General features: G+C 57.2%; 1 protein-coding gene across 2 annotated transcripts in view; it reads left to right on the top strand.

Annotated features, from left to right (window-relative positions):
• Nucleotides 1-7,170: 7,170 nt before the first annotated feature.
• PPARGC1B (PPARG coactivator 1 beta) overlaps nucleotides 7,171-22,554 on the top strand; it is a 39,361-nt gene continuing 23,977 nt past the window's right edge. Inside the window, exons 1-2 of one of the 2 annotated variants that reach the window (XM_048960352.1) lie at nucleotides 7,228-7,336; nucleotides 13,715-13,859. Coding sequence is in view for 1 of the 2 variants with exons in the window: in XM_048960351.1 (XP_048816308.1) it covers nucleotides 7,253-7,336 (84 nt within the window). In the remaining variant the exon portion in view is untranslated. Of the gene's footprint in view, nucleotides 7,337-13,714; nucleotides 13,860-22,554 lie in introns of both variants that reach the window. The other variant, XM_048960351.1, reaches the window with a different exon arrangement.

Here is a 22,554-nt window from a genome sequence, read left to right as displayed (position 1 = left end):
TGCCCTCCTTCCTACGGGAAGAGGATCAGCCCTATCCCAGGCACAACAGTAACAGAGCAGAGAGCATCACAGTCCTTAGCTCTGCTGTGCTGCGGAGGAGGCATGGGGAGAGCAGGGCAAGGCTGGGTACAGCCTGGCATTGTGGAGCCCTGCGCCCCGTGCCCGGCTCTGGATGATGGAGTGGTGCCCCGTAGCTCACCCTGTGCTGTAACCCTATAGCCCACGCTGCCCCTGCCACCTCCTTGTGCTGCAGCTCAGCCAAATGCCGTGGGTGGGGGGAGGCTCTGTGCTGTCAGCCTGCCCCTGACGTGAAATGAGTCAGCTGGAGCAGCCCATACTGCCGCTACCCCTCACGGACAGCCGGGTGCCCCCCCACCGCTCCCCATATCCCTGCTGTGTCCCTGCAGCACACAGCCCAGGATGGCGCTCCTGGAGCAATGCACCTTTCTCTCCCTGCCTGTACCTCCTCCCCTGGCAGCGGCCCAAGGCAGAGCCCTGCAGGCTGTCCCTTCCCCAAGGTGACCCTGCTGGCGGGTGTGCTGCGCTCCTCGGGGCTTTCCTGAGGGCACCTGAGGTGAAGGCAGTGTGCGTGGCAGGGGGTATGTGTGTGCAGGGCACAGGCTGCTGGGTTTGGTGACAGCTGCCCACAGTGGCAAATGGCCTAAACCCATATCTCAAGGGCTCCTGCTGCACTTGTGGGTGGCCACTCACAGTTGTCACAGTGGTAGCAAGGACTGTAAAAGCACCCCAAACCCCCAGGTTCTGTACCTTCAAGCAGCTCCCAACCATAGGTGCACGCTGCTGACAAAAACTCCCTTTGTGTGCTGAGCATCCCGGCTGGAATTCACCTAAACACACCCCGGGGAGGGAGGGATGGGTGAAGGGCGGGGAGAGGAAAGCTGCCTGCTGTTTGTTTTTGCTAATGAAGCCCCATAATCAAATCATTTCAATTTTAATTGTAAAGCCAGCAGGCAGATTTCTGTCTCCAGATGGGATGCGATATGAATAGCTCAGGGCTAGCCACGTTCTGCCCTCACCTCAGTGCCTGCCCAGAGGGATCCCCAAATAAGCCTGGGGAGTGCTCAGGGTCTCTTCTGCTCCCCCATCCCAACAAAGGGACCTACAGGTGCTGTGCTGCACTGAATGGGAGCAGTGGAACAGGAGTTGTTCCCCTGGTTTATATCCCAGGGTACATGAGATCTATTTGCAGCTTGCACTGACTGCTTTGTTTTTGGGTGTTTGGACATGCGAATGAGAGAAGGAAAGAAAAATAAATGGAATAAATGGGGTCCAATTTGTTTTTCGGATAGCTGCAGTGCTAGCCTCCAGCCTCAGTGGGATATGTTGAACCTGGAAACAAGCAGCTGGGAGAGGAGAAATTGTCTATACTCAGTAAGACACGTGCCATGCCCAGCTTTGTGTTTAAGCTGCTGGGAGCTGGGTGCCAGCCACCAAACCCAAGGTGATGCTATATAGGTAATTGCTGGATCCCTGCATCCTGTAAGGGGTGCAGCTGCTTGTATTTCTGACAGCACTCCAGGCACCCTGCAGGAGGGCTCCAGGCTGCAGGATGAATGGTGTGGAGCAGCACCAGCACCCCTTGGGCAGGCCATCACTCTTCTCTCCGCTCTCTGCTCCTGCCCATATGGCTGCATCACCAGAGCCAAGCACACCAAATCCAAAGTCATCCCCAGGGCCGCTGCTGCCGGTGGGCTCACCCATAGACCTGCTTGTCTGCTGCCCAGGGCACAGCCCACGCATGTGTCTGTGAGCAGTGGGAGCGCGGGCACGGAACAGCTGCTGGGAATTTAAATGACCGCTCATGAATGCCGGTTTTGTTTTGTCCCAGACGCGGCTGCGTTCTGCCTGGGAGAAGCAGCATTCAAATGTGGCTGATCACAGGGCTCTCCCCTGCAAATGAAGCTGGTCTGGGAAATCCGGGGAGAAACAGAGCTTGAAAAGAGCCTTGGAGTGACTCCTGTCCCTGCACGGCCCTGCCAAGGGAGCAGTGGGCACCCAGGGCAGGGAATGCAGCGGTGGTGTGGGGACATGGGGACGTGGGACCTGTGATACGTGACATAGGCACATGTGGAGACGTGGACATGGGAGCCAGCTGCGCTCCCCTACAGCCCTGATGTGCAGCCAACACAGGGCTGGGCCTGGGGAGACAATGCCATTCACAGGACAGGGTCAGCAAGACTAGAGGAGAGAGCAGGTCTCCAGGGACAACCTGGAGGTGAAGATTTTGGCCTGGTCAGGGTGGGAAATGCTGTCCTGTGACCAGGCTTATGCCACCAGTTGCCACCACTGACTCAACGCATGCTGCCAAATGCATGCCCTGGAGATCTGGTTGTGAATGGATAAACAACATTTCTTATTACGATTGCTAATGGGATACCAGCCCATGACAATGTAGATATTTTAATAATACAGAATTCTTTTAATGAAGAAGCTTAACAAACTAAATTACTTCCCAACATTTGTATATGTCATATTTGCTCATTTATGCATGCAGTAAATGAAATGAACATTACCAAATAGTTAGAAAATAGCGAGCATACACAAGAAGTGCACTTGTATGAGAACAGAATTGGGCACTGCTTTGCTCAGCACACGCTGCCTCACACTGCAGTCGGGCATTCCCTCCCCAGTGCTACACTGCACAAAGCAGTGATGCAATGGCAGAGCTGCCCCCACTCATGGCCAAGGATTCTGCAGCTGCTGCAGTTGTGACAGCCCCGGTTGCTAAACCCCTGTAGCAAATGGTGCTTGCAGATGGAGGGCTGCAGCCCTCACTTGGATCCCGGCCAGGAACCTCTTAGTTCATGGCAATGGTGCTCTGCACCATGGTGCACCTCCACACCTCTGTTTGGTCTGCGTGCACACCTGTAAGGATGTGAGATGTGTGGGCAATGCACCCCGCTGCCTCCTTCTCCCCTTGTGTCACTCGGTGTGTTCGGATGTAATTCCCCTTCTGGTTCTCTGCTCATGGGAATATTATGCCCAGCCCTTTGTAGGACAGGTGAGCTGCGTGGCTGTGTTCCTTCCCCTCCTAAGGAGCCGAGAATGCACGGAGAGATGGAAATAGCCCTGGCTGACACAGATACCTGTGCAAAGCAGTTGGGGCCTGCACTTGCTTTTGTAATTGCATGCTGCATGGCGATGAGTCAGCCAGCCCTGTGCGGCAGGCAGCATGCTGCGGGATGGCTGCAGCCCTCACCACGCCAAATCGGTATCCATTGGTCTGAGAAAGAGCTGTGCCCTCCCAGAAAGGGTGCTCAAAACACAGCCAGCACATGGAGAAGCTAACAGGGAGAAGGATGGCAGCAAGAACATCTTGCAGCTTTTTCAGCTCTCTAGACACTTCCAAGTGGCAGGAAGGAGCGTAAGCTGTGATCGTGCTGCATTCTCTCTGTTGCTATGTGCAGAACTGCTGCCTGCAGTGTTCAGGCCTGGCTGCAGGGCTCAGCCCCCAGCTGGCATTGCCCACGCCCTGGGACCAACCCAGAGGGATGCAGAACCCCAGGGTGCCGGTATTGCAGCCACCGGCACAGGCAGCACTGCAGACAGGGACGAGGCGGGGGACAGCGGGTGACATCAATGGGATATGACACATGCTATAAGCGCAGTGCGAGAGCTGGAGTGAGAGCGTAAGCAGGAGGAACACGGAGCATACGGCACAGCTCCCGTTGGGCCCTGCAGGCACACAGCCTCCCAGTGCCAGCGCTGCACGAGCTGCTCGTAGGAGGCGCACCGCGGTGCCCAGCCCAGGCAGCGTCGGGGCACAAAGCTGTGTGCAAGGAGCAGCCTCTCTGCGATAGAGGGCTTCTGGGACCCCATGGAGACACTGTCCCCAAACAGGACAGGCTGCCAACCCTGCACCGTGCCCGTGCTCAGCTCTGGTGTGCAGCGCAGGGACTGGGTGCACAGCTGCCGTGTGCCGCTCCCCGCAGGGACGTGAGTCAGCAGCAGCACTGTGGGGAGACAGTGGGCATCCCGGGGTCCTCGTACAGCCCACGCAGCCAGCAGCAGCCCCATTGCATTGGAGACCTCCCCACCCTCCTCAGCTCCTTGCTCTGGGAAATTCCCATCTGTTTCAGCAGCTAATCCTCAAACCCCACGTGTCTCTCTCCACAGGTTTCCTCTGCAATAACAGCCTGACTTCAGCATGTTCAGGGAAGCAGCTTTGGAGATGAGCAGGCTGCAAAAGCAGGCTGGACCAGCAGAGCCTATGCTGGAGCAGCTCCATCCCTGCCTCTGCTGTGGGCTAAGAGCTGCAGCACGCCGAGCCCTGGGGCAGCTGTGATGTCCATTCCACATGGGGCTTTGTGTCACAGTGCAGCATTGCTTTGGTGGAAGAGCAATGGATCCCAAGGAGAGGAGCCCAGCAGAGATGCTCAGTGCCACATGGAGCAGCACAGCTGGGAGCCCTGGGGACAGTCCCACGGTGCCTCATTTAACGTATCATAGAATCATTAAGGTTGAAAAAAACACGACCATCTAGTCCGACCATCAGCCCATCACCCACGCAGGTGACAAGGAGAACACGACATTGAGTGGGGCTGGCGAGCTCCCGGGGAACCCCGTGCTGTAACCAGGAGGACCCCACTCAGCCCTTACAACATCTTACAACAACGAACCCCAGTTCGGCCCTTACAACATCTCCCCATCCGCAAACACAGCGGCTGAAACCCGAGCACGAGGGCGGGCGCTGGCGCGGGGTGGCTCCGGCCCTGGCGCCGCTCATTGGCTCCGCTCCGCGTCCCGCGTTGGCCTTTGGCAGTCCGAGGGCACTCAGCCCGCGTTCCCCCCGACCGCTGCCCTAATGACACGGCTCGCCCTCCCAAAGGGCATGTGCAGCTTCTTGTTATATTTTACCTAGGCTCTGTTATCCCCGGGGCAGACGCTGGCGTGGGAGCGGGGTTGGGGTCGGCACGCTCAGCCCCGTTGTGGGGAGGCTGCGGGGCTCCTCCTCTTGCAACGGTCTCAGCTGCCTGTCCCTCTTTGAAGAATCAGGAAATTTCTGGTGCCTGAGATTATGAGAGGTGGAGAGAGCAAAAACCAGCTTGGCCATATCATGGGACAGAAAGTGTCATTGCTTGGGGACGTTGGCTCCTTCAGGGCTGGGGCTGGAGGAGAGCAGTTGGAGGAGGGCCTATCTTCCCTGGCAGAAAGCTGAGAGCTGCAAACCGTAGCTGACACCTCTTCAGTTACAAGAACCAGTGGGCCTTGAGCTCTGCCAGCCCTCCTGCTTGCAAAACTCAGGTTTTGATTTAGAGAGAGAAGTCACAAGCAATTGATAGTGAAACTGCACGATGCTCTGCATGCAGCCAGAGAAGGGAGCACTGCATCCTATTCACACCACTACAGGCAGGACACGCTCCATCCCCACCTGATCACTTCTGAGGAGGCAGAACAAAGCAGTGAGACATCTTGTCCTCCTTCACCACCTCCTTGGGGCTCTCCGTTCTACAGGGGAAAAGCACCAACCAGCACAGAAAAGCACCGGGGCTGTGCGAAAGCCCAGAGCAGGCAGGAGCAGAGGGAGCATCCAAGCACCACCACGCAACCACGTCAGCAGCTGTGCTTCGTCCCCAGGATCCTGTCGGACCCCAGGGACACAGCCAGCAGCACGTCCTCTCTGCAAGGTGTCCCCATTGTCCCACCTGCGCTGTCCTCCACTCACCTGCTGGCACAAGGGCCTGTCCCCAGCTGGCCCTGCCCAGTCTTGCGGCCAAATGCAGCCCTGTGTAGAGGAGCAGTTGGGCGGTGTGGGCTGTGTTTGGCTCTGCTCTGCTCCTTGGGTGCTCGCATACTCAGCTGGGAGAGGTGTTTTTGAAACTCAGGGCTATGGGGGCTGGAGTTTCAAGCCTTTTACAAATGATTCTCATAGATGGTTACTTCCCATTTGAGTGCAACTCACATAAAGGAAATCACGAGATACACGAAGGAGAACCTCACTTGTCATTCAACAGATTCGGCTTGAAAGCCCACATTCAGCGTGATGCGCTGCAGCCCTGCTTCTCCCCCAGCGAGGCAAACACCGCTGCCGACAGCTCACCTCTCCCTGTACTGCATACAGAGGGGCACTGGGACCACACTGCAGGACCCTGGAAGCACAGCCCTCCTCTGCAGGAAACCACCCGTATCCCAGAGCCATTTCCTGCCCTCCTGCCATGTGCGGTGGTGTGGGCTGCAGGAAGCACTCTGGGGCATGGAGCCCTTGGGGGAGGGAAGTTTTACTGCGGTGAGGCAGCGTAGAAGTGCCTTGGGTTGCAGTGCTGCTTAACAGTAATCAGTACTAAAGCAGCACTGCATGGGGAAGAGCTTTGGCAGCTTCTCTCTCACTTCTTCCATCCCAGCAGCAGAACCCCACGTCCCAGCTCTCACCAACCTCGTGCTGCCTGTGACACTGTTGGTGCAGAGCTCGGGGCACAGGGAAACCCAATGCAGCTGCTGCTGCTGCTGAAGGGTCTGCAAAGAGCCTTTGGAACAAGAGCAAGGAGAGAATGCTGATGGGCAGCAAGGCTTGGCTGCTGGGGGAAGGGACCCTCAGCACAGCCATCAGAACACAGCACATGCCTCCCCACCTCATGGCCTTCCCACATCAGCAGCTGGACACACAGATGTCCGGCACCAAGCCTTCTGATGGGACTGGAGGCTGCAGCTCCTTGAGCTGCAGGTGCTGCCACTCGGCTCATTGGGCAGCAGCTAATTCAGGCTGCAGCAGGGAGCCCTGCTCCTTCCCGTGTAATTGCAACGGCTAAGCAAATAGAACATTCGTGAGATTTTCATCCTGTCATCAATTATTTCTAACAGGGCTTTTAGCGTGCATATGCCTCAAAACCTGAGACAGAAAACGATACACGTGACATCGAGATGCTCGCTGTAGGCACACTGCTGAGAGGAAGGCGGCCCGAAGTCCTTCTGCCTCTCTCTTCCCACTTTCTGTCCCCCGGAGCAGCTCTCCCGCCCGGAACCCCCCCGCTCTCCTGCAGCCCCCCAGGACGCACCCCGCGGGCGGCGCAGCTCAGAACCTCCCGGCGCAGCGCTGCCCCACGCGCGGCCGCAGCTCTGCGGGTCCCCCCGGCGGGGCGGCGCGGTGCCCGTCCCCCCCCTTTCGCCGCCCCCCCGGGCTCCCGCAGCCGGCGGGCGGGGGCTGCTGCCGGCTCCGCCCCGCCGGCCGCCCGGCTCCTCGCCGCCGCGCCTGCTGCATGCTCGGTGCCGCCTCAGCCCCAGCCGGAGGTGGAAGATGGCGGAGCCGGGGCCGGACTGCGGAACCCTGCTCGACGAGGCGCTCTCCTCCTTCGTCTTCAACTACCTCGCTGACAGCCAGGTGGGGAGGGCGGCGGTGCGGTGCGGTGCGGGAGGAGCCGACGCGGAGCCCCGCGGAGCGGCGCGAGCCCCAAGGGGAACCCGCGGCTGCACCGCCGGCTGCGCGGGAGCGATTTTAGGGGAGGGGGTCTGCGGGGCAGCGCCGCACCGCGCCGCAGCGGCTCCGGCCCCCGCTTTCAGCACCACTCGCACGTGGACTCCCGGCCCCCCCCCTCCCCGTGCGCGTGGGGCGAGCGGGAAGCCGGCGCTGCAGCCCCTCCGGCCGCGGGAGAGGGGCGGCGGGGAACGCCGGGGGGGCGGCGGGGGGCTGCGCGGTGGGGGCGATAAGAGCCGGGCTGCGGGATGAGTCATGCCGAGCGTCAGTTGCACGCATACGGGCTGGGATCTGGGGATGGGGAGGCTGGGAGAAGGGGCTTCGTGCTGCGAACCGGCTGCTCCAAAATCTGGATCGGCTCCCTCCTGCACGGAGCCGGGTATTAAAATCAGATTAAGGCTCCTTGGCAGCTCCCGCACAATCACGAGAGCGAGCTGTGCTCGCTATAGGGCTCGCATGCTTTTCCATTTTGGGGGCTGGAAGAGAGGCACTATACGATAATCCGGGCGGCAGCGAGAGCCGTGGCCGATCTGGAGCACCTCCGCGCATTTCACAGCCGGATTGCTGAGGCCGGTGCAAGTGGGAAGAGTTTTCTGTAGTTATATATCATCCCTCCAGCCCTTCACTTTCATAACCCCAGATTACAAAATAGCTTCGATTGTGAAGTGAGCAGATTCATCCCAACCCGTGCTCTCTTACCAGTTAGCTTTGGGATTGCACACAGCAGGAATATGTCGGGTGTGTGTGTGTGCGCGCGCGTGGGGGGAGAACGGGACACACGGGGACTAATCCTGCTGTTTGGGTTCCAAACAAACAAGCTCTCAGGACTTGGTAAATCAGATTTGCCCCTGGTGTGTGTGCCAGACAGAACCAGGCAGGTCTTGCCACCAGCTAGATGGATGTGGTCCCAGTGCCTGCCCCGCATGCTCCTGCCTGGCACGGGACGCGGGCGCTTTGCTGGGGGCAGAGCAGCGGGTGGCAGCTCCGGCTCTTAACGAAGAGCTGATGACAGGCTGCTTACAGCAGAAGGGTCAGGGAGGGTGAGAGGTGGGCCGAGGAGGTTTTGTAAGCAGTTCGCTTTCTCTAATTCGGATTGATTTATCATTGTTGGGGGGAATGCTTGGCTGAAGGAAGGAGGCAGGTTTGGGGGTTGTTGTCCCCCAAAGTGCTGCTGCGGCTCCCAGCAGCACAGCTGCTCTCAAGGCAGGTGAAAGTTCCTGGCTCTGCTTCGCAGCAGTGCGCTGTGTGCTCTCAGTGGCTTTAGCTCTGAGCACAGAGCTCGTGTAATTGCAGCACGCATCTGAAGGGCTGCTCCGTTTTGCTTTTCTGGTCAGCATTTGACGTCTCAATCTAGGAATCTTTTTTTTTTCCCAAAAAGGGACTGTTCAGGGAAAAAAGAAATCCTGATGATTGTCATCCTTCTCTGGTGCAAAACCACCATGTTGTGAGCATCCCCTGCAGAATTTGGGACCGTGAAATGGCCTGTGATGAAATAAGACCATTTTTATGGCATCTCGTGAAATAAGACTGCTGCGCTTGTGCCCTCTTTTTCCCTCCCTCTCCTCTATGTGCATCGTGATGCTGGAGGGAGCGCCGTGCGTGCACATGGGGTCAGTGCTGGTCTGACGTCTGCCAGCCATATAATGTTACGGGTGGCAAACGGATCCGCACCGACTGCCGCAGGTCCGGGCAGCGACGTGCAGCCCGCGCTGGAACAGATATTGCATTTTCCCTCTGTGCCCTAAGTGCGTAGAAGGGTTAAAGCCTGGTGTGAAAACAGAAGGAAAGAAAAAGAGAGAGAAGAAAAAAAAATAAAAAATAAAGCCCCCCCCCCGGGGATGATTTGCATACATTTGCTTAAGGAAGGACTAAGTTGTAAGTGTGTGCTGTTCGTGTACCTTCACCCCTGATGAAACTGCAGTGGCAGCTCCTGCTGCTGTCACATGCTTTCTCCAGAGCTGGAGCCAGAGGCGGGCCCCGCGCTCGCCGCTGACGTCCCTCCCCACTACTACTGTACAGCCCTGCTTACAACTGGGTGCTGGCTGCTCATTGAAGCCCGAAAGCTGCTTCTGCACAGTCCCCGGTGCTTGAGCATGGAATCAGATTATCCTAAGTGGCTACGATGTCAGGAGGCCATGAGATCATGAATATTACCCGTTTCCTCTGTGGAAATCTTGAGGAACTCTGACTCTTCCCCCGCTGCCTCTCCCCACTCCCTCCTTCACAGTGGGTTTTGGGTGAGGAGTGGCTCAGTGTTGGAGATCAGCGCTCTGTGACAGAGGAACCCTCGGGAGATGCACAGTGAAGGTTTAACGTGGGTATTTGCATCCGTCCCTTCATTATATGGGCTTGTGCTGAGGTTGCCTGCGAACCTCTATTTACATATTGAGGACAGCGATGATTCACCTGCAGCCTGCATTGCTACAGAGAAAAAAATCAGGGTTTCTCACTCCATACAGGCCTTTCTCCTGCTGTCCCCTTTCCTTTCTAACAGCAACGAAAAAGTGATTTTGTTCTGCAGTAACTCAGAATGGGCCCATTTGATCCATTTTGTGCAACCCTGCTGCAGCAGGCAATGGAAGGTGGCAGCAGGTGCTGGAAAGTGGCATCCCTGTGGCTCTGCAGGGAGCATGGGCCTCAGCATTCCTGCAAAAAGCAGGAGCACTGTGCTTCTATGGCTTCAATTTATTTAAAACCCCCCAGTGAAGTGCAGCAGTGAAAAACGGTAACAACAGGCTGCTGCTGGGAGGGATGCTAAAAGATCATGTGAGCTGCAATGCTATATTCCTCATTAACTTCTCAGCCTCCCACTAACAGCTTAATCCATTGATGAGTGCAGGGAGAGCACTGAAGGCCTCGGCTGAGCATCAGGTGGATCAGTATTGCTGGTAATGAAACGAATGTGTGTCCCTAATTTCTGACAGTCCTTGCTGAGCAGGCCGATGTTGCGCTTTGTGCGTGTGTTGAGCTCTGGGTAGTGGAGGCAGCCCCAAGCTCTGGCAAAGCTGCCCTTGCAGCTCAGGTCGTGCAGCCCATGCTGGTGATGCTCTCACCTTGCTGGGTGCTGCTGGGCTGTGGCACAGATGTGTGTGGATGAGGCCGTCAGCATTGGTTTGCTTACAAGGCAGGATGCCCACAGCTATGTGCACTGCAGCTTCAGATATGGAGGAGATGGAGAGTGCAGCGGGAGCAGGGAGAGGAGGGCTGGCCCTCTGGAGGGCTGTGTTCAGCCTGACTGCTCTCAGTCCTGGCTTTGGGCCCCAGCAGGACCCTTCCCTCCACCTTCCTGCACATCCCTCCCTGCTCCCATGCTGTAATGGAAAGGCACCTCTCCAACAGGTGAATAATTAAGGTCTTAACCTCGTGCCTCTAGCAAAGGGTGCTTTGTGAAAGAGACTGATTTCTCTCCCACATTAACCTTTCCAATGTCAAAAGCCTCTTTGTAGTTAGAAACTCTGCTTGCTCCCACACTTAAATGCTGTCAATTGAGAATGAAAAATGTCCTGGGGCCACGGATGCCCTTCCTCCCCCAAGACCCCCTCTCTGCTGTGTGCAGGGCCAGGGACATGGGCACCTGTGAAAATTGTGCTGCTCGGGGCTTTCCCTGAGGTGGGGCAAGGAGCCTGCATTTGTCAGAGGAATCCGCTTCGGCCCCCGCTTCACGGCTGAGCCCCGCTCCATGGCAACCCCTTGCAGGCTTTCATTTCTCGTGATGGCTTGGTGGAACGGAAGCGATTTAGCAGAGGAGGAATTTTGCACGCTGCCTGCATGGAGAGATGGGCTGGGGCATCCCTCACCTGCACCCCAAGAGCGGGTGAACGCAGGCAAGGGGATGCCCTGCTGCTTGCACCATGTGCAAGGGGATGCGGGTGCTGATCGTGGTTGTCACGAGCCAAAGACTAAAGGTTGAAGTTAATGGCGCAGATGGTCAGGTGGGGTGAGCTGACCTACTTTGGAGGCAGCCACGCTGCTGTGCCACCCAGGTAATGGTCTGGCCGATGTGTTCTCCTTCACTTATCACTCAGCAGTTCTGCTCTTCAGCACTTTTCCTGAGTTCCGGCCATGGAATCGCACTAATTATTATTTATTTATTGGCTTTTTTTATATATGCGTGTAATGGGAGCTTCCAAGAAACGCCACGGACTTTGCATGGATCTGGCAGTGCTTGCAATGCCAGCAGAGCTGTCCTCATGTGGCTCTGTGACAAAGGCAGCGTGCAGCTCTGAGCTGCAGATTGTTGCATTGAACGTGATTATGGCAGAACTAAGAAAAGGAAAAATAAAAGCTAGAAAGCTCTGCTTTGGCCATGTAAGAGCTGAAAAGCCCCAGTGGTTCCCAATGCAGTGTCTTGTGTATTGGCTGGTGGGGATGCAAGACTGGCAGCTCAGCGGCTGTATGCAAAGCCCCCAGTAGCCAGACTTAACCTTTGATCACTCCTGGCTCCTGGGCAGATGTCTGGGGCTTAGGGAAAATGCTTTGCTTATCTCACTTCCCCGCTGTCCTGAGACAAAGCCGCAGGCGCTGGGTGCTGGGCACCTCCCCAGTGCCCTGTGGACAGAGCAGCTCTGCAGGTAGGATGCTGCTGTGCACAGAGCGCCGTGGGAGCGCTGCAAAGACGTGGCTGAAGCGGCACAGAGCTTCCTACATCCCCTCCTTCTGCAGCTGTCAGCTGGTGAGGGGCCGCACAGCGCTTCCCCTCCAGCAGAGACCAGAGGACAGTCCCTGGGCTGAGGGCTGCGGTGGGAAAGACACCGGTGGCCTCGAGGGCTGATGTGACACTTCTGTGTTCCCATGGCGCGCAGCGGCACATGCTTGACAGGGATGTTTTTGTGCTGAGGTGGCTGAGGATGAAATGAGTGCCTGGAGCTCTTGCAGTGAATACGATTGCAGAGCAGCGGTATCTTTACTGCGATGCATTTTCTAAATTCTTCCTCTGTGCTGCTTCTGCGCCGTGAGCTGGCCGCCTGCAGCGACAGGGCTGAGGCAGCCCCTTCTGCTGAGCCAGCGCTGCTCGGCAGGCACCTCTGTTCCCGGCTTGCAGAAAGTTCCTTGCTGCTGTCGCTTTGCTTCCTGACCATTGTTCAGGAGGGCTGTGTGAGCACGCGGGGCCCAGGCAGATGGGGTGAGGGTGGGAGGTGTCATCCTTCCCCCCCCCCTTCCTCCCTCCCTGCCCCTCACCGGCCAAAATCTGCTTCCCCCACCCAGTCCCTGAGGAGTCCTCATTTCCTAATTTTTGCGCACATCAAGAGCGAGGAAATCCTGTGGCAGGGGGAGATGGAGGGGAGAGAACAGAGCATTCTGGCACGGGGTGGGAGGGAGGTCTGAGGCAGCTGCACAGTGTGTGCTGGGGGGTGGGGGGCACAGCCAGCGGGGAGCCTGGCTGCCACGCAGCTCGTTTCTTCTGCCCGGATGGGGCTTTGTGTTTCACCTCCTGCAAGTGACAGCTGGGGATCTGGCCGTCCTGTGGCATCCCCACAGCTAGAGCAGCACTTGAGCACACTCAGGATGCAGGCAGTAGTGCAGAGCACAGGCAGCATGCTCAGTGGTGCTCAGCCTGCAGCCTGCTTGCTGAGTCTTCACTTTGCTTTTAGCCCAGCTATGTCAGTGGGAGCAAGGTATGTTGTTTCTTCTCAAGAAAATGCAAGTGTGGCTGTGAGGTGTGTCAGGAAGTGCTGCAGCAGGAGCCTGCTGTGACCCCGTGTGTGCACAGGGGCCAAGTCAGGGCAGGGAGCAGCCCTGGCTGCAGCTGCAGTGGTGATCAGATGCACACTTGGGTGACAGCAGCAAGCCACAGGTGTGAAGCATAACCCTCACATGACTGCCATGTGGGCAGTGGTTTCACCGCCCCTGTGCATCAAACAGGATGCTGCTGCCATGGTCCTGCTTCTCCTCACACGTTCTCCATGCAGAGCACATGCTCCTCTGTCCCTGTGCTATGATAAGAGTGAGTGCTGCAGGCCGCACGCAGAGAGCCCACCTGGGATCCCCATGGAGTGATTCTTTGCCTGACCTCAGCACTGGGTGCTGGAGGCAGAGCGAGACAGTGATTTGTGCAGGCACAGCTGGCTGTGCTCTTCCCTTCCTGCAGAGGTTGCCCACCTGGCATCCATGGTGAACTTTGTTCCAGCTGCAGTCCATGTGCCCTGCTTTACCAGGATTCTCACAACCTCAGTGCAAATGTTTGCGACTTTCATGGCCCTTCACTGGAAGCTAATTAAATTTTGCCTTGCTGCCAGCTCTCTTTAAACCGCAGTGCTTAGCTGCTTCTCTGCCTCATCCCTGCAGCCTGCCCAGGAGCGGTGTTCAGCTCATGGACACGGTCAGCACCGTGGGGCCAGCAGGATTTTAAACCTTCCCTGGAGCAGCGTGAGCCCCAGGGCTCTGCAGAGCTGGAGCTGAAGCTTTAAAGCAGCCAGCAGCACATATCCCTGTGAGTAAGCATGCACACAGATTGTCACGACCTAACCATGCTAATAATGAAAAGAAAAAATTGCAATTGCGTTTCATGAAGAGGAAGTTTCTCTGTATATTTGGGCCTCACCAAGAGACCGGCACATAATTTTTTGGGTTCTAAAACCTATTACTCAGATAACAGAACTCAGGCCTTATGAAAACTCCGTGGTTTTCTCAGTGTTAGAGCTGTTGTGGTTTTTTTTTCTTTCTTTGCTGTCATGTCCTTTTTGGAAGGAATATGTATGTCTATACGTTTATTTTGAAAATGAAAGCGCTTGGTGCAAAGCCTCCTGCTGTGCGTGCTACCAAACAGCGCTGGCGTGGAGGCTGCCCTTCATGTGAATGCAGCACACGGACCCCAGGAGCCCCCACCCTTTACCCCCATGGGTTGGAATGAGAAGCAGTGGGTGTGTGGGACACGCTCGTGCACGTGCGTCTCCTCCTCGCCCGGCAGAGGCTTTAGATTATGGAAGTCAATGCAAGAGGAAGGAAGCCAGCAGCCGAGAGGGGTGGGAGGTCGTGGGGAGCTGTTTGGGCAAGCACAGACAAGGAGGTCTGGAGCTGCTGGGTTTGTTTGCTGCTCCACCTGCAGTGCTCAGGGTGCCTCCTCTGTGCTGTTTGCTCCTCCTGTGCTGCCCAGGAGGATGGCTTCTTGCCCTGGGGACCTGTTGCAGGACTGGGGCTGAGCAGCTGTGCTGGCATGGCGAGGTGCCACCTGGGGCATGGTGAAGTGCTGCATGCTGAGATGGTCAAGGATATGGCAAGGTGCTCTTCAGGACACAGTGAGGTGCCACTTGGTAACATGGCAGTCAGGGCCCTGTCCTGGGGCAGGGGGTTCCCCTCATCCCAGGCACTTCCCCCATGTTGCTACTGGAGCTGTGTGTCCCTGTGCCGTGTGCTAGCCTGCCTGTCAATACTGGGGAGCACAGCCCCAAATCCGGCAGAAAGTGAAGGCAAGTCACAAGAGAGTGGAGACTGTTCCTGGCTCTGCTGCTCGCTTATGGCAGTCTAAGGTCCTTTTAAGTTTCCCTCTGTATTTATGTAACCCAAACTAACTCTTTTTGGAAACAGCCACTCTGTCTCATTTAGATACCTAAATATAGCTGCCGCTGTTGTGGGAGGATTAGCCTGAGAGCGCAGTGAGGGGCTGGGACCTTTGTGGAGGAGTGCTGGGGGGACCTCAGACCCCTCGCACTGACCTCCATGTTCCCTGGCCACGGCTCACAGCTTCACGGGCACTGCAGAGCTCATGAGGTGGGGGGGAAGCAGGCAGCCTGCTGGATCCAAGCAGCAGATTTTTCTCTAGATGTCTCTCTGCCTTTTGAGGTGGGAACCCATCTATGCCCAAACATGCTGTTTGTTTGCTTCCCTTGGAGGAAAGAGCCAGATTGAGAACCGCACAGAACAAAACTTACAGCTGCAGGCAAAACCTGCAGTCCTGTGCCGTGAAGGGGACTGGCACTAGGGGTGGTAACTCAGGCTGCTGGAGCAGAGCCACCAAACAAGAACGTGGGGCTGGGCAGCAGGAAGGGAAGGGAAGAAGAGCAAAGGTCCTTCTGTCCTTAGGTGACTGGGGCACTGCACACATCAAAGCCCTGAGCTTGTTTAATGAAAGACGTGTGATCTGCTCCTTTGGAATGCCAAGCCAAAACACCTCTTAGAAGCCCATTTCCCCTTGTCAGGTCTGTCCTCGTTGGGTCCTGCTGGTGGCCTTCCCTGTGCCTGGTGGCACCCAGGGTCTGACTGCGTGGCACATGGCAGAGTGGTCCGTCAGACATCACCACTGGGACTTGAGAGGGCCACATGCAGGGACAGGATATGAGTGGTAGATGTGGCTTTGGGACCTGCTGCTGCATCTCGATTCACACAAGACCCCATCGCCCTCAGTGGTGGTGAACTCTTTGTCTACGTGCTGCACTGGGCCCTGATAACATGAAGGTGAGATAGAGGAGGTAGAGGCTGCACATGCAGCATACAGCCAGGCAGAGGGCCCGAAGCGTCCCCAGGATCCCGGAGCTGCTTTGGCAGATGGCTGAAACCATCGTGCCCTGCTCTGAAGAATACAAATGTGTGGCAGATACGGTTACCCATCCCTGAGAGCAGTGTTAGCTTTCATCTAGATCGATATCCCTGCCTGCCCACGTCTGCTGGAGCACTCAGCTGGCAACTCAATGCCAGCCAGGAGCAGACACCCGCCAGGACTCGGCTGCCCGCTCCCGGTCCGTCTGTCCGTCTGTCGCAGTGTGCGGGCTGAGCCAGCGCCAACCACAGTGCTGCCGCTGTGCTGTCGGACTCCATCATGTGTAAAATGTAATAAATAGGGCCATAAGCCTTTTACGAAGTCTATTTCCACTCTTGGATCTGGGATTTAATGCATGGCTGCTTAGCGAGGCTGAGGATTTCAGGGGTCACCGAGGCTAATTGCAGCGCTGCGCAGAAGGGCCGTGCTGCAGGGCCCTGTGCAGGCAGGAGGCAGTGGTGGGACCTGGTGGGGGGGATGCAGCTCCCACCCTCCCTGTCTCTGCTACAGGGCCTGGAATGCGGCCACCATACACAGCGACTTGGCCAGGGACCCCTGAGAAGTGCTGGCATCGCTTTTGGATTGGGGAGCGTGGCAGCTGGGCCCAGCACCAGCAGCTCTTGTATCTGGAGGGCTGCACGCTGCCCATGCAGGCTCCAGTACCAGGTTGCGCAGGCTGGGCTGTGGCGTGCTCTGAGGTGGTGCCATCGGCAGTTGTCCCTGCAGCCACCAGCACTGACAAAGCCGCTGTGGGGCACAGCACCAGCTAGGTGCTGCAGGCACGGTCAGGATGGGGCTAGTTGTCAGGGAGGGAGTGGTGGCACGGGGACAGCCACAGCCAGCATGAGGGGGACCCAGATGCCTGGAGGCTCTTGGGCTGGTGAGCCTGTGCTGCAGATGGAGGATGCCAGCTCCGCTCGGTTACTTTCCCTGTTGATCCCGTCATCTCCATCTTGCACTGAGTGCTGAAGTTGCCATGGAAACCGGCGCGGCGGCAGCAGCATGGCCTGCAGCTCCCGTGTGGGATCCTGTAGCTGGCCCAGGCCTGCAGCCATGGCAGGTGGCAGGCTGGCCGCTGGGTGCTGGCCATCACTGCCTGTCCGTGTGCTTCCAGGGCTCTGCTGTGCTGCTGGGCTCTGCCGCGCAGCATCGCTTCCCTGGAGTTGTGGCAGGACCAGTTCCATCACTCCCGGGGAGAGCCTTGCAGAATGCAAGAAGAAAACCTGCAAAACCCCTACAATATCACTATTAATAGCACCTTTGTACGAAGTTATCTTTAGCAGTGCTGTTCCACCTCCGTTCACAGCAGTGATTGCACAGCCCCAACTCCTCCCTGTTGCCCCATGGCTCAGAGCAGTGCAGGGCCCAGGCTGGGCTCACCCTGCCGCCAGGCCCTGCGCTGCGGCTGCTCCCCAGTGGTTCGTGGGAGACTGCCTGCATAGCCCTCCTTGCAGTGGGAAATGGAGCAGGATTCTTTTCCAGGGTTTGTTTCTCTCTGGTGGCCCCAGCTGTGAACTCTGCTTGCCTTTGCCTCTCCTCCCACATCGCCTAAAGGCTTCCTCCCTGGAGCATCCCCGCTGGGGGCCTGCAGCAATGCTGGGACCATGCATGGTGAGCGGAGGAGGCAGTGCTGCAGCTTGACCGTCTGGGCTGGAGCAGACATTTTCCACTCGTATTTCAGGGCGTGCTCTCATTGCTTTCAAGCTCTGCTGCTGCCTTCGTCCACCTCCAAGCTCCCACAGACCCTGGGAGGGTTCAGGGCTTTGATGGTCCTCTGGGCTGTGCCATTCAACCCAGTGCTTTGAGGCAGGATTGCACAGTGTCTGCAAGGGAAGAGCGGCTTTGTCCTGTTCCTGAACTCCGCAGCCACAGAGCTTCTCGGTTCCTGGACTAATCCGTTCCTGCTTTTAATGAGCTGCCTCATTTGAGTGCTTTTCCCCTAATAATCAACCCTCTGGGCTTGGGGGAGAGGCTGGAGATTTTTGACTGCTGACAGCCAGAGGCTGCAAAGTGCCTGCTCCCAGCTGAGTGGTGGGTCCCTTTGGCACAGCCCCTTCTTGTCGTTGCAGCCCTTGGCCCCAGCCGTGGAGCTGGTCCTAGCAGGTGGAGGAAAGCATTGGGTTTTACTGTGTCCACCTACCAAAGTGCAGCTGGGGAGGAAGGAGAGGGGTGGTGGGCAGTTTGCACTGAGGAAGGCAGCGCCTTAGAATTGGAACAAGCTGGGCCCACGGGATCTGCACTGCCTTGCTGCCCAGAAGGCAGGCTGCAGCTTTCCAGCCTTACCCACCAATGCACCACACTCAGGCTCTTCGTGCAGCCCTACCAGCCAAACCCACGCGCTCTTTATGGATGGGCATGCCTGTGCCGCAGGCTTGGCGGTGCACTGCCAAGCCTTAATTATGGGGTTTGAGCTCGCTCTGTGTGTGCTCAGGAGCTTGGGCAGCTGCTTCTGATAAATGGAAATCTCCCTCCTGCGGGCCTGTTCTGTGCAGGGCGTGCACACGGTTTGCAGCTGTGGGCTCTTGTGAGCATCTGTCCAAAGGACATTGGTTCCACCTGGTCCGTCATCCCATGGTGGCTGCCCCGACCAACCTGGAAGCTTGGGGTGACTGCTATAGGGAGAGGTCTCAGTGATGCCTTTGGCAACATAACGTTTCATGTCTGCCACAGTGCAGGCTGAGCCAGACCCTGTTTCAGGGCCATCGTTTCTAGGGTGGCAATGATGCAAGGCGAGAAGGTGCCTGGTGCCGAGGCTGCTTGGGCTGTTTCATTTATATTTAGCTGACCCACTTGCTGAGCAGGACACTGAGGGTCGGGGAATGGCTGACACTTCTGGGGCAGGATTTGTCCCCAGTGGGAGCAGCCTGAGTAGGAAATAAGGAAGCAACCTTTTGGTGGGAGCAGGAGCACCTGAGGTGTTTTCCCGAAAAGAGCTGCTTCTCATGTGCTGCTGCCCTTGCCAAGTGGAGGGGACATGGTGTTCCCATCCAGCAGCCTCCCTGGGGTCCCTTGGCTCTGAGCGCCGAGCTGGCGGGGCTGGCACACCTGGGGAAAGGCACATCCCCAAGGTGGGTCAAAGCAAAATGCTTGCTAAGGAAAAGGAAATTAATTATAGGAGCTTTGCTTCACTCCAAGCAACTGGAAAGGCCGATGTTTTTTTCTGTTGGCTGATAAACTAATTGTAAGGACAAAACCTCAACAAAAGCAGTGCTCTTAAATGCTTTCTTAATTAATAATTCTCAATAATTAGTTGACGTCAATGGCCAATAAACATTTCAAAGAAAGGAAGTTGCAGTTAAGTGCTTGATACTCTGTTCCTACAATCACCACGCTTGGGTTCTTGAAGCTTTGATGAATCCAACAATAAAACACAGGGAGGGCCAAGGCTGATGTTTGTGAAGGAAAAAAATTAGCAGGAAAGCATTACGCCTGTGTTTAATGAGGAGGGCAGCTGAGAAGCCATGTGGCCTTGCTGCCCACCAGTGCAATGGCAGCATCCAGTGGATGGCACCGAGGGTGCAGCTGAGCTCCACCAAACCCTGGTGCCCCAGCTGTGCCCCCACAGCCTTTTCAGGCACTGGGGGCCACTTTCCTGGGGCAGCACAAGGGGGCAGAGCAGCCAGTGTCTGGGGAGTGCTGCTGCTGAGCATCCTGGATCCATGGATGGCACCGCCGTGGTTTCATCCTGTGGGCACTCGTTTTGTGCTGCTTCCTCCACCTTCTCTTCCTCCTCCACCTTCACCTCCTTCTTCTCCTCCTCCTCATCTTCTTCTTCCTTCTCCCCTCAGCGATCCATCCTTAGAGCAGCATCTCCCAGGGCCTGACAGCACAACTAGGTGCAATTTGTCAGGTGGGAGTCAGGGGCACCCTGCTGCATCTGATGTTGGGAAACCCGCTGCTTATCTCAGTGCCCCAGCACTAGCACAGTGCTGGGAGGGTTAACATCCTCCTCCTCCTCTCAGCTTCTCAGCCATCTTAAAGCAGCTGAGCTGGAGCACTGCAGTCTCCATTCCCGCTCCTTTTACAGTATATGCCAGCAGCTCCTGCTTCGCCCTGCTCCTTTCCTTCTTTGGTTGTCCCCGTGCTGGCTGCCCCATGCCACTCCCCCTGCGCGCCCCGTGGGGCCGTGCCTGTGGCCATGGCCATGGCGAGGGGCTGCTCACAGCAGTGCGGGGTGCGAGGTTTGCCGAGGTTTCTCCAGGACGGCGCTCGGTCCCTGCCAGCAGCCAAGATGGATGCCAGCCGGCTGTCGGGCACGGCAGCATGTGGGAGCTGCAGTCCCTTGGCAGGCGCTGGTGGCATCCTCCTGCGGGGACATGAGCCCTGTTTTGAGGTCCGGGAGTGGAAACTGAGGCACTGCTGGCACTGGGAGATCTTCAGGTGCAGAAAGAGATCCAAAAGCAGGCATCTCATGTGTGCACAAAGCCAGGGCTGCTCCAGAGGGTGGGTGGCAGCAGGAAGGGGACAGCCTGGGGACTGGCTTGCAGCCACCACGCTGGGACCCCAAGAGTCCTGGAGCGTTTGCTTGTGGCCATGGGAGAGCGGTTGGAGCATGTGCTGCTGATGGACAGGTGAATGGGTGGATGTGGCCATGCTGCAGCTGCACTCCCCTCCTTGTCCCCAGCAGCGGAGACAGCGGGCAGCTTCCAGAGCCTTTCATAGCAAACCTGCTCCAGGGGGCATGGTGCAGGGAACAGGGTGCACCTGTGCACTGATGGAGAATTGAGATGAAACGCACAGGTGGGAGCCCTGCACAGCTGGACCCAGGTGCTGCTGCCTGCACCACTCTCTTTCAGGGAGTCACCGGATGCATCCCCATTCCTGCCTCTAGTGTGTCTCGGCTGATGCCAAGCTGAGTCTGCCTGCTGCCAGCTCTTATTTTAAGGCTGTGGTTTTCAGCTGCTTCTGGCTCTGTGTCATCAGCACATGGTGGCCTGCTATCCAAATACCAGTGACAGCACGCGGGTCTGTGCCCCGTGAGCTGGGAGGAGTGGGGGAAAGGCGCTGGGGCAGGGCAGCAGCTCCCAGCTTGGCCCTCGCTTTGCTGCTCCAGCCATGATGCCCCATTTTTGGCTTCTTTGGGTTGCAGCAATCCTGTGCTCGGGATATTCCCTGGGCATGTGCAAGAGGAGAAGTCTGGGAAGGCACTGGAACGTTTCCTTGTGCTCCTGACCCTGTAAGCCATTCCCTCTCCTCTGGACTCACTTTCCAGTATCCACTCTCCCCCAAAAGATGGACTTTTTCCATCTGTAGGATCTGGCTGAGAAATGGAGCACTTAAACTGCGTCCTTACCCAAGTGGGGCATGCAGGGAGGATCTGATGGCTTTAGGTTCTCCTGCAGTCTTACAAAATGAACTGTGCTGTGAGTTCATTAGAACATTGTAAGACTGAGCAAAGAGGGCCAAAGCATATCCCTGCTCCAGGTGGAACCTGAAGGCTTCTTCAGCTTCCCATGTGAGCTGTGTGCTTCATCCTTCCTGCCCCCATGTGGAAACATCCTGGGCTGTGAGTGCCCATGTCTGGGGCTTGGGCTGGGGTGCTTGGGAACTTGCAAGTGATCCTTGTCTCTGTCCTGTTCCTAACCCTGTTGTGGATGGTCAGGTGCTGGTGTTGTTCCCACCACGTGCCAGCCCACTGCAGCAGCCTCCGGGCCAAAGGAGGGATGAGGGTGTGGGGTGGGAAGCATGCAGTGACAGGGTGTGTGATGGGAGGTGTGTGACAGAAGGTGTGTGATGGGAGGGCTGGGTGAGTCCAGCAGCTTTCTGGTCCTGTAAGCACTTGCTCAGGCAACTGCTTTTGCTACTAATGCAGTGGGGTGGGATTCACCCCAGAATGTGCACTGCGGGGTGAAGAGGAGCGTGTTGGGTGCACAGGCTGTGGGACAGCGCTCACTATCCTTCTGCTCCTCCATTCCCATGCATGGGAAGCAGTCTTGAGCTTCTTGGTTGTGCTGTGGCCATTCTGCCACCACTGCTGCCCCAAGCTCATGGGGTGAAGGTGGGGAGACTGGAGCTGTGGAACTGCTTCCTCTGGCCATGTGCCCCTGGCCAGCTCTTTGGACACGGGGTAGGGGATGCAGCCGTGCCGGCAGTGCTGGCAGTGGTGCCCCAGGAGCAGGTGTCCCAGTGTGACCCGGTCGGCAGCACGGGATGCCTGGAGTTCCTGTCTTCCTTGGCCCCGTCTCAATGGGACTCAGCGCCAAGAGCGGAGGAGGAGGCTGCTGTGTGCAGCCGGCACTGCCTCGACCCAGCTGGGGCACATTTGCAGTGCATCCCTAACTTTTTTTACCCATTTCTCCTCTTTCCTTGAGTATCCATCCCTCTCCAGCAGCACTCGATTTCCCATCAGTGGGCTGCATCCCTCAAGAGAATTTTGGCAAGGAGTCAAGAAGGATGCGAATCCCCAGCACATTTTGGGGCACATCTCCTTCCCTCTGGAAAGTGTAACAAAGCCTGGTGTGAGCTGAATGTTTGGCATGGATGTCTGCTCACCCATAGCCCCAGGCAGACAGTGATTGCACCAGAGTGAGTGCTGGCATCCCTGGCTGTGCTGGATCCATCCTTGGCTCGTGCTGGCTCCATCCCTGACTGTGCATGATCCATCCTTGGCTGCAGGCAGTGCAGATCTCTGCTCTCTGGGGCTGGGTCAGCG

Source organism: Lagopus muta, chromosome 14 (assembly GCF_023343835.1).
Source record: "Lagopus muta isolate bLagMut1 chromosome 14, bLagMut1 primary, whole genome shotgun sequence".
NCBI classification, from domain to species: domain Eukaryota; kingdom Metazoa; phylum Chordata; class Aves; order Galliformes; family Phasianidae; genus Lagopus; species Lagopus muta.
This window is presented reverse-complemented; position numbering and strand designations above follow the sequence as displayed.